This window comes from Petromyzon marinus, chromosome 5 (assembly GCF_048934315.1).
Source record: "Petromyzon marinus isolate PM22_M1 ecotype Great Lakes invasive population chromosome 5, UKy_Petmar_22M1.pri1.0, whole genome shotgun sequence".
NCBI lineage: Eukaryota > Metazoa > Chordata > Hyperoartia > Petromyzontiformes > Petromyzontidae > Petromyzon > Petromyzon marinus.
Genome location: NC_133671.1, coordinates 14028549 through 14045759, shown reverse-complemented (window position 1 = coordinate 14045759; position 17211 = coordinate 14028549). Strand labels below are relative to the sequence as shown.

Genomic DNA, 17211 nt, shown 5'->3' with positions numbered 1-17211 from the left:
CATTCCAACAGTGGATTGGCACAGGGCTGATAGTTATTATTATTTTTAGTTTTAAAATATATTCGTGAAATTTATGTTTTGCGGATATAGGGCAATGTACTCATGTGTGTGTTTTTTCGGCAGAGGTTTGAAAAGTTCTGCCGGCACTTGCTGAGCAGTATGGAGGAGGATAACGACTCCAAGGTATGCGAGACATTACAGTGCACATATATTAAGACTGATGCTTGTAAGCTCCATGATAAATGTAAATGGGCATCGTCTTTAATCTCCAAGTGTGAATTAAGCTTCGAGTGTGATAAATCGTGCACAATCATCAACCTGTGCCCACTCGAGGTGGATACTGAAATGGATCTGTCTGCATTTCACATCGCTGCCTGGTGTGCAAGTAACAGTTTGTTCCTAGGTGTGGTATGTATCCCTGGCACTCTCTAAAGACTACATGCTACGTTGGATCAAACAGCTCAAGGACGTCCTTTCGATCTGCTGTAGTTACTTAAAGAAACTAAAGGTACTGCAACGTTACAAAAAGTGACACTTTTGATAGATAAGCTGGAATTCCACAAACTGTTTAATGTGCACCTTTGTCGTGGGAGAAAACCTAGTGTTTAAGGGGCAATGATTTTAATTAATGTGGGAAATTGTTTTCTTTCCCTTCAGCCGGAAAGTATCTTGGATACAAAACAGATCACGCTGTTTCTCACGGTCCTCGTGACTTTCACTGATGCTGGGGGCTGGAGAATGGTGCGGGTCAAAGGTGAGAGGTCAGGAAATTTCAGTGGGAATTACACGCTTGGAAGCAGCTCCTAAAATTAGGAGGGGAGAAGATTTTTGTGTAGGAATCAACTATTAAAAATAAACACTTAAAATACTTACAATACACCGGAGTTTATTATCATGGTTGTTAATCAGATTTGTTTGATATTCAGGAACATGGTTAGTTCGCCTTTGTAGGATAACAATTCATCACGTAACAATTCATCAATGGAATGGTTTGTAATCCTCAAAGTGTCATATCGTGCCTGCTCGAACAAAGAGATGTGTGTTTTACTTATGTAAATGTTATGCAAATGTTTCATTTCGATTATTATGAGAACAAACTAAATAAACATAAAGAATACAATTTGTTACCTACTTGATTATGTGTACTCGAGTGAGACTGAAACACCGAGCCATGTGTTGCAGGTGACACTTTTAAGATCAGCATGAATCTCATCTGTGCAAATGTTATGGGACATCTGAACCAGAAAGGACTCTACCCCGACTTACAGGTGCCCATGTCCACTAACTTTTTAGCCGACGTTACTTAGTACATATGTATAGACGCAAACACATATAGCTATTGACTATCTTAGCTTAGTCCTTCGAATAGGTTGCTTAATGTGTCACTAAATCATCAGGCAATCCATGTTTGCATCTCATCGAATTGTGTCATCAGTCGAAACTCTTTCCACAACACATACATATTATATATCCTTCTGCACTGTTTGATTCCAACTGGTCAGCATTCATCCTATATCAATATCATGGGTGTAACAATATTCACCCTATCGCTGTGATTCAGTGATTTGTCGCAATGCAGGGTTGTGATTCGATTCAGGATTATTGTTTTTTTACATTGTGGTGCACCACCCAACAATCCAGTTTCCATGCATCCAAGCCATCAATGAATTACAAACATTACAAACAGCTGTTTTCAAGTTGCTAATAATGCTGTAGTTGAAGCTTCAGGGGGTAACAGTCTTCCACTTATTTCTCAGATACTAATGACCAACGGACTGGCAAGGGTTGTACCAACTTTGAACAAAGCTACACTGACAGCTGTATTCACAGTTGCACTACGGTAAGTCTTACTGGTTTCTATTGAATTTTGGACTATAAACATGTAATAAAACCTTTACTTTTAAATTATACTAACGCATATATGTAATTTATTTACAGGCCTGTGGTCGCAGCCAAGTTTTCGGAAAACTTGCTAAGATCATTCACATTACACGTGCTGTCCGTTCCGGCGTTAGTGCTGCACCTGTCCAATATTGCCCCCGAGGTGAGCCAAGTGAAACACTTTCTCCGCAGTTCACCTCGCAAAGAGCCCCAGCTAACAGTACAAATCTGGTAGATCAATAGCAGTGCTTTGTTTGAACTTTGTTTTTCCACAGTGCTTAAACATGATGTCAGGACACGACTTGTTTCGGAAAGTCTTGACATTCCTGAGGCAGAAGGATTATCAAGAGGATATCTGCATTTGCCTTGAAGGCACCATGTCCCTTTGTCTGCTCGGTAAGTTGTTGAAAATGTGTTGCTTTGTAAGAAAAATTTGAAATGATGTCATCCAAATTATTTAGAATAAGTGCACACTCTTAAGTTTATTGTATAAAGCAGTGGTTCTGAACCATTACTGCAGCCTTGCACCCCTTTGGTTCTCAGAAAGGACATTTCGCGCCCCCAGGGGGTGCGTACACCCCAGGTTAAGAACTACTGGTCTCAAGTAAGGCTGTGTGCATTATACACAGTATGGTGATGTTATGTCATGTGCAGGACATGATGGGAGAACTGAGCCTTTGGTCACGTTCGCACCTCTTGCTGAATAGAGATCACAGTTTCATAATAAAGGTTTTTGGGTTAGATCGCGTTATTTAAAAATGTGTTGCAACCCTCCACCACCCGACACGGCCAGTCGGTAAAAAATGTATCACGTTGACAAAAGACAAATAGTTCACTACTTTAGCCCACCGGTGTGTTGAAGAGTGAATCCACAACATTTACAGTTTGAGTACGACGTTTCGCTGGTAAATACATCCAGCATCATCGAGCAATTCGCCAGAATGGTAAAGCCCTCACTTGCTCCCGGTTTTATATAGAGCAGCAGGGTGACGTCATCATTTAACTCATCAGGTGCAGTGATTAGAGACGGAGGGGGGGGGGTATTGTAATTATATAATCAATTAGTAATCAGTCAATGGTTATGATTAGTAATGAGTTGTAGATTAGTAATTAGTTGTAATGTGTGTTAGTGATTATATGCTATGTTAGTAATCCGTTAATTAGTATGAGTTTCCCCTATAAGGAATTGTAATGTGCATTCATATTCTTAGCTCCCTCGGCATAGCCACGCCGAAGGGAAACAACAAAACAACAAACATAGATATTCTATTATTTTATTGCTTCCCCCAACGCGACTCCACCGAAAGAGCCAAGAACATGAATTACTGCAGTCACGAAAGCTTTAAATCAAAATGTAATGTGTATTATTTAATAATACGCTTCCAGGCCGCACTAAGCCTGTAGCTGTCAGAGCGATTAAATTTATTCTTATTCCTCTCAATTTCAATGGATTCTCTAATTAGTCTTTGCCAGTAATAATTAGTTTTACATAAATGATGACGTCACCCTGCTGCTCTATATAAAACCGGGAGCAAGCGAGGGCTTTACCATTCTGGCGAATTGCCCGATGATGCTGGATGTATTTACCAGCGAAACGTCGTACTCAAACTGTAAATGTTGTGGATTCACTCTTCAACACACCGGTGGGCTAAAGTAGTTAATTATTTGTCTTTTGTCAACGTGACGTCATTGGCCGTGTCGGGTGGTGGAGGGTTACGACACATTTATAATTAACGCGATCTAACCCAAAAACCTTTATTATGAATAATATTGGTCGCGAAAGCCTACGTGTTAAAGATCACAGTTTTCCTGTAGTTCCCGTATTTGTTCACACCCTGCAAATACTTCCACCCAATTAATTTCTCATCGTTTACAGAAAGTGTTAGAATTGGTTTAAGTTGCACTTATATTATTACCGACAATGAACGTAAACTGAATCTGACTTTACCTTCACTGGTGCTAACCTTTATTTGTCTTTATGCAGGAAATTTAATCATGCTGGCATTGTTAAATGAGAGCTTACTTGAAGAGGAGACAGAGGCATTTAGTAGCCTGGTGACTTCAGTGCTGACCTACTGCCAGAAATATGTTCTGCAGAAGAAGTCCAATCTCACTCACTGGCACCCTGTACTTGGCTGGTTCGCACAGAGCATGGATTATGGGTCAGTAAACACCTACCAACTTTACCCATTGGTTTTTTTCGGTAAAGTCACGTATGTAGAAATACCACAAAATTATATAAAATGTATTTATTTATTTTAATATAATTTTGTGGTATTTCTACATACGTGACTTTACCGAAAAAAACTGAGTAATTTATGCAGTCACGAAAGCTTTAATTACCTACCAACTTTGTTTGATTCCAAACAGCATGCAGACTGCCTTGGGACACATTACCTTTAAAGAACATCCTGCAATGTTATAAAATATCTTGTTGGCTCGGAATAACAATACAGCCCCCTCTGGGCACTACTGTATGAAGACCCCATGCCTCCTTTAAATGAGAATCTGTGCCAGTCATTCAGTCATTTATGCAAGATTACCAAGTTCGTACTCATAATAATTCATAGACACTGTCAGTACACTAATGGATGAAATTGGGCCTCTCCACATATCTATCATAAGGGTTGATTGATTATACTTCACCACGCTGGTTAGTGTGGGTTGATGAAAAGGAGCAACCTAGGACTGGTTCAGATTTCACTTGCCACTGATATTATCCTTAGCTGGGAATCAAACTCGGGTTACCTTGTTTGCAGTGTAGTGCGCTAACCACTGTACCACTGCTCCCCAATATATGGATATAAATTCTGTAATATGCTATAGATTGTACATTATTGACATGATTTTTGTTTAACTTATGCAATTTAGGAAATTATTATAGCAAGATCTTTTTTTTTTACTTAGACTTAACTTTCACAGTACTTGACGTTTCACTGCAGAAGAAAGCGAGATTTGAAAGAGCCAGTTATAAAATAAATTAATTATTCTCTTATTAAATTGCACAAACAATTGATGAGTACGCGGCAACCCGTTGCCTGATGATGCTGCTGTTATGCCGAGCAGGCTGAACGAGGCCATGCCCGCTGTGACGAAGCAGCTGCAGTCACTGTGGGGTATTCGCATGATCCGGGTGCTCTTCCGGGACGTGCTCACGCGCAAGCTGGCAGAGGGACAGGAGCCGGCCCTGGCAACCGCCCCACCTACTGCCGCCGTCCCAAATGACAAGCCCGTGAAAAGTAGAGAATGCCACCGTCCACACGTACAAAACTGCAAACATCGCTGACAGCAGCCATTGTAATTTCAAAACATGAACTTGCACATGTGCAGCCCGTTTTTATCAGTCTGCTGCTGGATGAGGATCTCCCCATGCCTTGTGCTCCATGAGAGATATTTGACCATGCTTCACTGGTCAGTGCAGGTTTACGAAGGTGGTGGGGGAGGGCATAACAACAATGGATTTTCGGGACTGTCCTCTGCTGCCGCATTTTTACACATGATCAACCCATCCAAGCAATATTCAGATTCAACCCTGATTAGCTTCTGAGATCTAACGAGATGGGACACAATTTACCTGATTTGGTCATCACAAAATTGGTACAAATTTTAACCATATGGATTCTGATTATTTTCAGCAAAGAGGGTTGGTTATACTATCAGTTGCCAAAAATTAGTGTTTTATAGTATTGGCAGACGTTTTACGAATTTGGCAATTGACAGGAAACAATTTTCTATGTAGAAATTATCTTGGCAAGAAATGGATACTGGTTTTGGTAAGCATATATTAGGATTTTGATTTAAAGCTTTCGTGACTGCAATAATTCATATTCTTAGCTGTTTCGGTAAAGTCACGTTGAAGGGAAACAATAAAATAATAAAATATATATAAAACAATAAAAATTCTCACGACGTTTCGACCATAACACAAACGGTTGTCATTAGGTGTGTCGGTTTGCATTAATTTATTTAATTTTAAACGGTTTATTTATTTATAATAAAAAAACATCAGCGCCACGCGCAGCGATTTGACAGTTTATTTAGAAGGACGAGTCCATCTATGTTCTGAAAAGAGGAGGGGGGAGACGAAAAATTAATGTATGCTGTCTGAAAGCCACTGTAAGCATGAACAATCAATTAAGACCCGAAATGCTTTATCAAATCCTTCCAATGATTGCTAAGCCAGAATCCATCTTCTCGGTTGAAATTGTCTCTGTGTTTGTATATGTGGATAGCCTCATGAACGAATCTCTCATGATAGCCAGATGGCTTGCAAAGAACCTCTGTCTTGGAGAAGTCAATGTCATGTGAGCCTACTGAATTATAACAGTGATCTGCCACGGCCGAGGTGTTGGTCCTACCGTGTTTTAGGTCTGCTTTGTGTTCACGAATGCGGTCCGAGACATGTCGTTTGGTTTCTACAATGTAACTACTACCACAAAGGCAACTTAGTTTATAGATGCCAGGGTACTGTATGTCCGGAATCACATATTTTACAGACGGAACCGGATCTACGTGACTTTACCGAAAGAACCAAGACTTTGAATCCCTGCAGTCACGAAAGCTTTAAATCAAAATTTAAACATTTAAATCAAAATGTAAACATTTAAGTTGTGCCATATAATGCATGAGGAACAGTCTTTAAATTTTGCTGAGATTCATTTTATTTTGCTCATTGGAAAAGTTTTGTATATATGAGCACAAGATGCGTACAATTGCTCATGGCATAGGATCTATAGTGTGATAAAGTTCTCATGGCAAATTGAGGCCACGTCACCTTACCGGCGAAGACACTCGTGCACAGCGGTGATTCTCGAATGCAACCCACACGCCTTGCATTGTTCTAACTATGACCGTTTCCCTGGGCCGTCTCCTCAGGCATGTTCCGAAAGGCGTTCCGGCGCTCTGCAGCCGTCCGCAGCATCCTGCGACCGGTGGGCGGCAAACGCGTGGATTCGCCCGAGGTGCAGAGGGTGTGCGGGGTGTGTGTGCTGTACCAGACGGCGCTCACCACACTCACGCAGATCCGCCTCCAGATCCTCACCGGTACGACGATGAAGCTCTCCTGCCATCACGTGCGGTGGCATATTTGACGATTATCTGTAGAGTGTGAGAGGCAGTGCAAACAATTGAGAGTAAAGGCACTAGCATGCAAAGAAATGTGCATGCTTGTGCTTTTAATGTGTTCAACAGGTGGGTAAGAAAACAAGTTAACTCGTACAGGTTTAACATCTAATTCTTAGGATTATCTTCATATATTCGTTTTATTACGATTTCCAACAACCGTTGAAACCATTAATGCATTTGCGTTGTCCTTGCGCCCGGCGTCCCTAGCCCTCTTGCCGTGTCACGACCCTCGGACGTACCTCTTCCTTTACACCGAGTGCAAAAGTGCCCTTTATTGCTAATTAAATACTTTCGAGGACAAATATATGGTCAGCATTATGAAGTATGGTCAAATGCATGGTGTTTTTCCTATTTGTGTTATATATGTACAGATGTTACTTGCTTAATACAAAATCCTGTAAATACATGATTTGTGCATTCCTGGACAAAATAACTATTGCAACCACACTGCTACCAAATGCCTTGTTTTTGAATAGGTGAAGTTGATGTGTATTGTAAATTGATATGTTATGTAAGCCGAATTAAGCCACGTTTATATACTGAAATTGTATTGTGCAGGTCTGACCTATCTTGACGATCTCCTGCCCAAGCTGTGGGCCTTCATCTGTGAGCTGGGACCTCAAGGTGGCCTCGCTCTCTTTCTGGAGTGCCTGAGCAGCGACACGGAGGACTCGCGCTGCTTGCTCGCTATGCTCACGCTCTTCTGCGACTGCTCTCGACACCTGATCACGTGCGTGTCTGCCCGTGTTGCTTATAACACTGCTATGCAGAGGACATTTAATACAATAGCCCTTGTTCACAATGATGGCCTGTAATGCGGCATGTTGGGCTAGAGAGTGACATGGGAACAACGTGTTTAATCTTCCCCATCTCGTCCCATCAGAATGCTTCCAATCTTATTCACTCCAATGAGCTCCACAACAAATGTATTCCTATCCATTCCTGTCAGAAACTTTCATAATCTCATCCCACTTCTTGACCTTGACAAAAAATGTATTCTCTCAACCCATGTCACCCTTTGGTCTTGTCAGCTTGTACGCTTAGATAATTTTTATGCAGGCACCAGCAGAGCGCAGTTTACTTAAATCTGAAACGAAACATTGTGATGAAGATGTAACCAAATGTTAAGGGACAGTGATGTAAAAGTGTAAATCAGGACCTCACAATATTCGTCTTTAACAAAGCATTGCATGAAAATTATAGGCTGATGATTCAGGCAGTAGCCCGCATTCAGAGCACAGAGAGTGGGGGCAGCCAGATGTGATGTTGCAACTTAGTTGGATATCACACTAACGTAGAGCGCTGAGAAAACTGTAAAATGAAAAGTCAATTAATTAATCATCGTATTGTATTCGTATTCAAGTTTATTGTTGAGTACACCTCGTGAGTATATGTTCATTTGTCAACTTTAATGAGCATGTCTCAGCTCCACAGTGTTGTATGTAATCTTCTTGAACTTATGTCTTTCATCCCACCTACCCATGGTCTCTCCTCTCTGATGTCGCGTCCTTGCACAAAACATCAGCCTATCATGATTATGTTATAAGGCAGTGTTGTTCATCAATAATCATTATTTATCACGATTATTAAATCATCATAATCATAATCATAATTTCCTTTACCAAGCACTTTCTGCGGGATCAATTACTATCCTATCTCCTCCCCTGGGTTCAATTTCCATCACATCTCATGAGTCTTGTTAATTACGAATTTCACAGAGCCAATGGGAGTCCGGACTTGATTTGAAGCTTTCGTGACTGCAGGAATTACTCTTTGGTTTTTCGGTAAAGTCACATATAAATAAGAAATAATAAAATAACATAATAGTGTACGACGTTTCGGTTGCAACACAAGCAGCCATCATCAGGTACAGAAGAGCTAAATTTATGAGAGAGGGGAAAGACATAACCTCAGATGTATATACAGACACCCAAGTAGGGGGAACTAACACAGATACATCAGGGGACACAGAGAGAGAAGCATACCAAAGAGACAGGGTTTAGCAAAGTTTGGAAACCATATAAAGCAACACAGACGGTCGGTTAAAAAACAATTAACGCATAGTCCGGTTGATCACGCTATTTCAAAGATTGCTAAATTGCAAGTTAAGTATGAAACTCAAAATACAGACTGCACACACACACACAGACATCCAAGTAGAGCGACCCAGCACAGAGACAAGCACACAGTGAAGTTGGCTTAAATAGGCAGAGAAGGTAAGGCTGAGAGACAATGGGACAAAATTAGCATGAGGTATGCATATGCATACCTCATGCTGGTTTGCTCTACTTGGATGTCTGTGTGTGTGTGTGCGGTCTGTATTTTGAGTTTCATACTTAACTTGCAATTTGGCAATCTTTGAAATAGCGTGATCAACCGGACTATACGTTAATTGTGTTTTGACCGACCGTCTGTGTTGCTTTATATGGTTTCCAAATTTTGCTAAACCCTGTCTGTTTGGTATGCTTCTCTCTCTGTGTCCCCAGTTGTATCTGTGTTAGTTCCCCCTACTTGGGTGTCTGTATATACATCTGAGGTTATGTGTTTCCCCTCTCTCGTAAATTTAGCTCTTCTGTACCTGATGATGGCTGCTTGTGTTGCAACCGAAACGTCGTACGCTATTATGTTATTTTATTATTTCTTATTTATACGTGACTTTACCGAAAAAAACAAAGACCAATGGGAGTCCCTTTTATAGCGTCCCTCTGCTTTTGGAACAGGGGTTGGTTGGGAGAGCAAATATATTTTTTTGAAATGCAAAAACGGGTAAGTTATAAGTTAGCCAGGAGATGGCAGTATAGCAAATTAATTGTGAGCCCATATAAGCCGAACTGAGTGCAACCAGTCTCATGTGTAAAGGCATTATATGGGTGCAGGGCTACGTGGGGGGCTTATATTCTCCCACATCTATCCTCTCCATCTTCACGAATGAAAACTCATCAGCATGATGAAGTATGGTCAAATAACCCCCATGACCCACATGGTGTGTGGATGCCCTCTGCCAGTAGTGAATTGACAATAGATGTACATGTACACATGCATGTTTTTGTTGTTCTTTTTTCAATAGAATATTGGATGACATTGAGCTGTACGAAGAGCAGGTCTCCTTCAAGCTGGAGGAGCTGGTTACCATTTCTTCCTTCCTCAATACCTTTGTTTTCAAGATGATCTGGGATGGCATTCTAGGTGAGGTGGCTTGAACATTTATTACTAGGAAATATGAGTTAATGACCTGCATTACTCAGTGGAGACTCATGTGTAGACATTTGTTTCAAAGTCCAGCACTGTGCACAAATTAAACTGCTGCCCCTTGGAATACAGCCTTTAAAATATTGCTCTGCCATAATCTTTCAAACTGCTTGTTTTATTGTGACCAGGTCAACAAAATTTTTTGTTTGCGCTTAGCTCTATGGCAAGGCTCTTCCACGGGTGGTCCATGAGTCAATTGTAGCCCACAAAAGTTATTGGAGTGGCCTTATGCTCGTCAAGACAAAGACAAAGATTTTGAGTTGAGTGATAAACAACAGATGGAGATGCGAGTGCTGTAGATAGTAGAAATTAGTGGGATGAAAGTAAAAAAAACAGAGAAACTGGTGACTATCGATGTGTCCGGAATATGTGTGGTGGATCTCTGGTTGTGTGGTGAATGCTGTGGATGTGCGGTGAATGCTGTGGTTGTGTGGTGGCTGTGTGGGCACCACAGAGAGTGAGAAGACCGACCGCTCGCAGCTATTCGCCTCGGTGCACAGCTGGCTCATGACGCTGTACGAGCGAGACTGCAGGAGGAGGTTTGCGCCTGAGGACCACTGGCTTAAAAAGTACGATCACACGTGCAACACAATGCAGAGCACTGCTGAATGCTCTAGCATCATTGGTCTGGGCTTCGGTGCAAAGAATGAAAGGGGGGCCTATGTCCAATTTCTGCCCCACTCTTCATAGCCCAACACTGGGGCCCCTCTGGCCCACGGGCTCCTGTGCAGTTGCACTGCATGCACACACACTTGATAACTACATCATTGACACTGCCAAACTCTCAGCACCAGCTTATCCACATGACTATGGAAAATACAATTAAAAACATCACAATTTTTTTAAATTCATGTGCAACCAACTTTAATTTAAAAAAAAAATACTCTTATTGAGACAATCTTGAGAATAGGTTTTCCCCTTTTTTTAGCCTAGTCTCAAGCTGTCTCTGGTGTGGACCAATCAGTTTCAAAGACAATGCATATATGATCAGAGTACGTTTTTTTTGCATTCTGATCACAAGTATTGTGGTTAATGCAGACATGATTCCTTGTAAAAGGTTTCAGTTTGGTGTTTTAACATCTTAACACCTGTTTTGTTGCCAGAAAAAATGGGAAAACCTATTCTCATATTTTGGTACTGGCAAAGGAGGTACCATGATGAGACAATCTTGTTTCATTTTCGCTTTCATCCAAACAACACATTTTTATGCCAACGGTTTTGCTTTCACATGTACCTACTGTATTGAGTGGGCAATTTCAGAAGCCGGTGGTTATGCTAGGTGCTGCTTTAAAAAGATATGAGTTCAGATCAGCACAAGAGTCAAAGGTGGAATTCAAGAGTGGGTTCCTTTTGCTCTCTTACCACTCACCCCACTGCCCCTATTTTCAGTTTCACCTATAATGTACCCCTGCATTGTGTGAGCATGCTTAATCGCTGACAGATTGCTGTGTAATCTTCCTCTTGAAACTGCAGGGACCTGAAGGCAAATGTCCTGTTCTCTGAGCTCGAGAAGGGAAAGAAGAGAGCCAAACTGCTTCTCCAGCACATCCCACATGTTCTTCCACACAAGGATGTGAGGATACATTGATCATTATATTTTCCATTTGTATTACTTTTTGCAGAAATAATAATTTACAATGCTCATTATATGTATGTATGTTACACTTATTTTGTACCGTATATAGCCAATCGTGCTAATCGGAGATGCGGGGGAAGGACAACAAACTTAACACAAAATGCAATTCTGAAGAAATGAGTTTTCAATCTAGATTTAAATTTGCATAGCTCCAGTGGTTTCCTAATATTGGAGGGTAGAGTGTTCCAGACAGCTGCAGAAGCGCATCTGAAAGCGCTAGTCAAAAGCCGCTCCGAGAGTGACCAGAGTTTGCGTGATGCTTTATGCTCCTTGACAAGATCAGCAAGGTATTGTGCTTCATTTGTGGCAAGCACTTTGTGTGTAATGAGTGCAATCTTATAATGTATTTGCTTGGCAATCGGAAGCGAACTCAGCTCGTCGAACACTGGACGGACACTGCTGTTAACTGTAGGTAGGACTCGGAACAGGTTGCCAGGTGCAAAGCGTAGTGTGCTAATCACTATACCACCGCTCCCCTCACTATATGTATAGTGCATTGAAATAAACTCAAGTAGTGTTCCATGTGTACCGAATGCAGGAGGAAATAACACGCACGTATGTGTTCACAGCGAGTTGTGCTCTTCCGGAGCATGGTGGCCAAGGAGAAGTCCAGCCTGGTGACAGGCAATCAGATCGTGTCCCTAATGGATTTGAATCACGGTGCGCCAATCACGCACATCACCGTTCGCCGCTCACGAATGCTGGAGGTATGAGGCGCTGGGATTGGCCAAGAGTCTGCTCACCTTTTTGATTGGTTACCACACGAGCTGGTGGTGCCAGCTGTAAAAGCCCTTTTGTCAAACCATTGCTCTGTGGGAAATAGCTCCTTGACGACTATTGCCACCGTAATCTGGAACTCTCTCCACCTGGTAATACATGCTACCATCTCCCAGCCCCTATTCAAATCCAGGTTTCAGACACGATAAATCCAAATCGTATTTTTCTTTTCACTATCAGAACAATAATAATGTTTAGTTTCATATTTTGGCGTCCATGCTACTTGCATCTCAGAATCACTAATGAAACACAGACAAGCGGGAATATAGCCAGGTGGTGAGTCGGCACCACCAATTTCCCAATATCTGCGGTCCCCTATAGATTAACATTTTTTCAGCCAATTAATGAGTCTTTATGCACGTGGGAAGAAACCAGAGCACCCAGAGAAGCCCATTGGGTATGACTCTCTTTTGCATATGATTCTTCTATAAAAAAAACGATAATAAAACAATGTACAACTGTACATAACTATATTAACATTAATGTTATGCCTCCTTTTTCACTCATGATGCATGTCCCACTATTTTATACATGATGTTGTTAGGTATTGTATGAATCCAAACCGTATTGTGGTTGTGGGAGAAAATGTATCAAGCACCTTGAGACATTAGTGGAAGGCGCCTTACAAATAAATGTCAATGATTATTATTATTAACTGTCACTTTGCATGTGCCTGCAGGATGGCTACGAACAGCTTAGCCGGTTGCCCCCAAACTCGCTGAAAGGGACTATCCGGGTGAAGTTCATTAACGACCTTGGCATGGATGAGGCCGGCATTGATCAGGACGGTGTTTTTAAAGAATTCCTGGAGGAGATAATCAAGAAGGTGTTTGACCCTGAACTCAACCTCTTCAAGGTGAGACCAGAATCAGACATACAAATGGAGGAGCTTGTAATGCTGTTTATATAGTTTTTTGTTTGTTATACAAATATATAAAGTAATATGAAAGAAAGGTAAAAAAAAACACCAGTTAAACCATCAAAAATCACAAAATGCACAATTCAGTGCTACAGTAGTTGGCATACTAAGTTGGACTGTGGCCGCAGTGAACAGTAAGTCAGCATTGCTTTGTGCGCTGTTCACGTTTTAAGCTTGGGGAGTGTGAACTTAATTTTCTTACAAATTTTTGTACATTTATAGGATTCCCGAAATAGCTATTGTATGCAGGCAGGGTATATTCGTCCATGTTATAATAAGAACACACTGCACATTGTCTGGGGTCATCCCAGTGATTTGGGTCCAATTACAAATAATGAAACTTGACATAATCTCTTCGCATTGCACGTGTAATCCTATGATGTTTAAAAACTCCCGCGTGCTCCGTGTCTCCAGATCACTATTGGGGATGAGCGTCTCTACCCCTCGCCCACATCCTATGTCCATGAGAACCACCTCCAACTCATGGAGTTTGTCGGCAAAATGCTGGGAAAGGCCGTCTATGAGGTTTGCCTGCAGGACACAAGAGTCACTTGTGACACATTGTCCATATAGTGTGAGATTGAAATAATTGTTAAAAAATATTGTCATTGCAAAAATACCCACTTCACAGACTCATTGCAGAGTGGTGTGAACGATGGTTTTGGCTTAAGGATATGACCTCCAATTTCATATAAATTTGCGACTAAGTTTTTCCTCGAAATATCTTTAGTCTGAATGGGCTCTCATCTGGTTTAAAGACTATTTACTGCTACTACTTATAAGGTTAGATTTTATTTGTCGTCCAAGTTGTATCCATTATTAATAAACACTCATGTGTGCCAACTGGACTATTATTTAAAAATAATCAAATGAATTACCAATTACCGTGACACTCACAAATTTCAGAGCTACGAACTTCAACATCAACTAGGTGATAGCATTAGGTTCGAACATAGCATAATAAAGAATTACATTTTGTAACAATGGTCGTGCATCTTATTGACTCGCCATTAATGTGTACTTTCCTGTTGTGCAGGGCATTGTAGTGGATGTACCGTTTGCGCCGTTCTTCCTGAGTCAGGTGCGCGGAGTGCACACATCCATGCCCTACAGCTCCATCGATGAGCTGCCCTCCCTTGATGCCGAGTTCTACAAGAACCTCACCTCCATCAAGGTAGCCTTTGACAGGCCCTGATTTACTGCCACCTCTTCCCACCACTGACATTTTTACTTCCTGAAAGCAGGATTCCAAGATTGGTTATGGTTGGGTTGAAAAGGGAGTGATTCATGATTATTTTTTACCACCATTGGATTATAGCTGCGGTTTGTAACATCACAGTGCTTCGTGGATTAGTGTGATACACGTGGAAAAACTTAAAAAGATTGAAATCTTGATTTTCCTTTTCTCACTATTTCACATGAAGAAACACGAAACCAGACATCTGAAAGAGGACCTGTACAACATGTGGAGGCGAATTAAATATCGTTTTTTTAAGGACAGAATTGTACTTGTATCATGTAAATGAAGTGCAGTAAATTACTGCTGTGTTATGCATGGTATCAGGAGAAGTAATCGATGCTTAAAATGTTCTCCGTTGCAGAGGTATGATGGAGATGTGAGCGAGTTGGGACTGACGTTTTCGTACGAAGAGGATATCATGGGAAAAGTAATCATTGATTTTCACATTTCATTCATTAAATCACCCAGTGGAGCCGTTTATGTATTTGAAACACCTTCGTGATTTTAGTTAAATTATATATTAAAAATTTATTCTTTGGTTAATTTTTAAATGGGTTAATTGTTTATTGTATTGGTGTCCCATGTGGTTATGCAGATAACATATTAAGGAGTCTACGTATACTCACCAGTGTATTTTTTCTTTCTGCCCAGCTTGTGTGCTATGAACTTTGCCCTGGTGGAAAGACAACCCTTGTAACAAACGAAAACAAGTATGTTTGAACTTTCACCCCTTTCCATACAAGTATCCTTTTCCATTAGTCTTGCAAGCTTTATTATCTTTGCTGATTGAAAACCCCTTTGTGTTTAGAGAATACACTTTTGTGTAATCACCATGTCCTTGTGACGACTTAGCAATGTATTATTGTCTGGGTGGTCAGTAGCAATGTTCCGATAGAAATTCGAGGAATTTCGTTTTCCGGGAGGATTATATGTTTCCTTGGTGTGAACCGGGTACTGACAGGTGGCAAGACGTGAACGCTGATCCATCGCCACAATCGGCATCACACCGGTTCCTTATCACAGATCCTACAGTCTGTCTACCTAGCCCCAACCTGACATGCTGTCAGTGGCCCTTGCTGAACAGGTTACGGACAGGGCAAGGTCTCTGTGCGACCAGCCTCCACTGTTGGGGTCTTGATGATAATTAATGCACACTGCAGCTGTGGTACTATATACAGAACTCGCCTGTTGCCTGTCCAAGGACGGGTGTATTTCAGTAAATCTGAAACTTGCAAGCGAAAGGCAGATGGCGACGTGATATTCATTGCATCAATGCGTGTGCAATTTGTAAGGGCGCGGTGACACAGACTTATTTCATTTAAAGGTTATAATCCCTTGTTCATCATGACGTACTTTTTACTTCGATGTCTCAATAGCGTTACGGAGATCGCGTGACGTGAGGGTTCTGCCTTTGTAGTGAGGGTTGTGAGTTGACGCTGAGCAGGGGGGAGCAGGCTCCTCGCCCCCCCCATGTGGAGTGACGTCAGCTGCTAATTAATATTAATGGAGGGGGGGGGGGGGTGCTACATGTGGAGTGACGTCACCTGCTCGTGATTATTAATGAGGGGGGGGGGGGTCCATGTGGAGGACGTCACCTGTTCATGAGTATTAATGAGGGGGGCTGGCCAACCTGGAGTGATGTCACAAACTGGACACACAGACATTCTTGGCTCATTATAGTAGTAAATGGCGCGTATTATCGATGACTGTTCACTAAGTTCAGCGGAGGTTTACGAGAACTGCACATTGCCACCGGGAGTACTATCGCATAGCTCGGCGATTACGCACACGCTGAATGAATGCATTATTACAAATTATGCAGTGATGTTGAATTGGCAGTGGTGCAAAGGCATAATGAACATAAAAAACTCAACATATTAATCAATAATACTGTGCCCTTAAAATAAAAAAAATATATATTAGGTGACATTTCTCACAATGGCCCTTCGTAGTACATTAATGTTATTAACCCTTTCCCGTTCCAATGATCGATTCTGTCATCGGAACGGATTCGGAAGTAAAAGGCCGTGCGGGAGGGCATGTGGCACAGTTTGGTGCCAGATATCATAGAGCGTGGTCGTGTCGCTACAGTTCTCTGTGGTGAGTACAGCACAATGTTTTTAGAAACAGCAGCATTATGTCTCTGTAAATAAAATTAACGTTCACCGCTTTTTGCGTTCGGCGATTCAGTGGTGAACAGGACCCACCCTGCAACTTGCAGATGTCTCAGAATGGGAAAGGGTTATTGGTGCTATATATGTGCTATTCGAAGGGTCATTGCCCAAAACGTCGCCGAAAATATATTTTTCTTTCATGGCAATGTTATTGACGAATGTTAGGTTTTCTTTGTACACACTTAACTGTATTCTCAATAAAATGTAAAAA

The 17211-nt window shown here is 41.5% G+C and overlaps 1 protein-coding gene across 4 annotated transcripts in view; it reads left to right on the top strand.

Moving 5' to 3' along the window:
• The window catches only part of UBE3B (ubiquitin protein ligase E3B), a 31433-nt gene that overhangs the window by 9102 nt on the left and 5120 nt on the right, over positions 1-17211 (top strand). For all 4 annotated transcript variants that reach the window (XM_076061767.1, XM_032947043.2, XM_032947045.2 and 1 more), the window contains exons 5-24: positions 124-183; positions 404-508; positions 658-754; positions 1183-1268; positions 1758-1840; positions 1939-2044; positions 2157-2277; positions 3866-4043; positions 4948-5120; positions 6757-6924; positions 7564-7735; positions 10073-10191; positions 10709-10823; positions 11728-11827; positions 12460-12597; positions 13347-13523; positions 14001-14111; positions 14623-14760; positions 15188-15253; positions 15478-15536. In XM_076061767.1, coding sequence (XP_075917882.1) covers positions 124-183; positions 404-508; positions 658-754; positions 1183-1268; positions 1758-1840; positions 1939-2044; positions 2157-2277; positions 3866-4043; positions 4948-5120; positions 6757-6924; positions 7564-7735; positions 10073-10191; positions 10709-10823; positions 11728-11827; positions 12460-12597; positions 13347-13523; positions 14001-14111; positions 14623-14760; positions 15188-15253; positions 15478-15536 — 2372 coding nt within the window. The remainder of the gene's footprint in view (positions 1-123; positions 184-403; positions 509-657; positions 755-1182; positions 1269-1757; positions 1841-1938; positions 2045-2156; positions 2278-3865; positions 4044-4947; positions 5121-6756; positions 6925-7563; positions 7736-10072; positions 10192-10708; positions 10824-11727; positions 11828-12459; positions 12598-13346; positions 13524-14000; positions 14112-14622; positions 14761-15187; positions 15254-15477; positions 15537-17211) is intronic.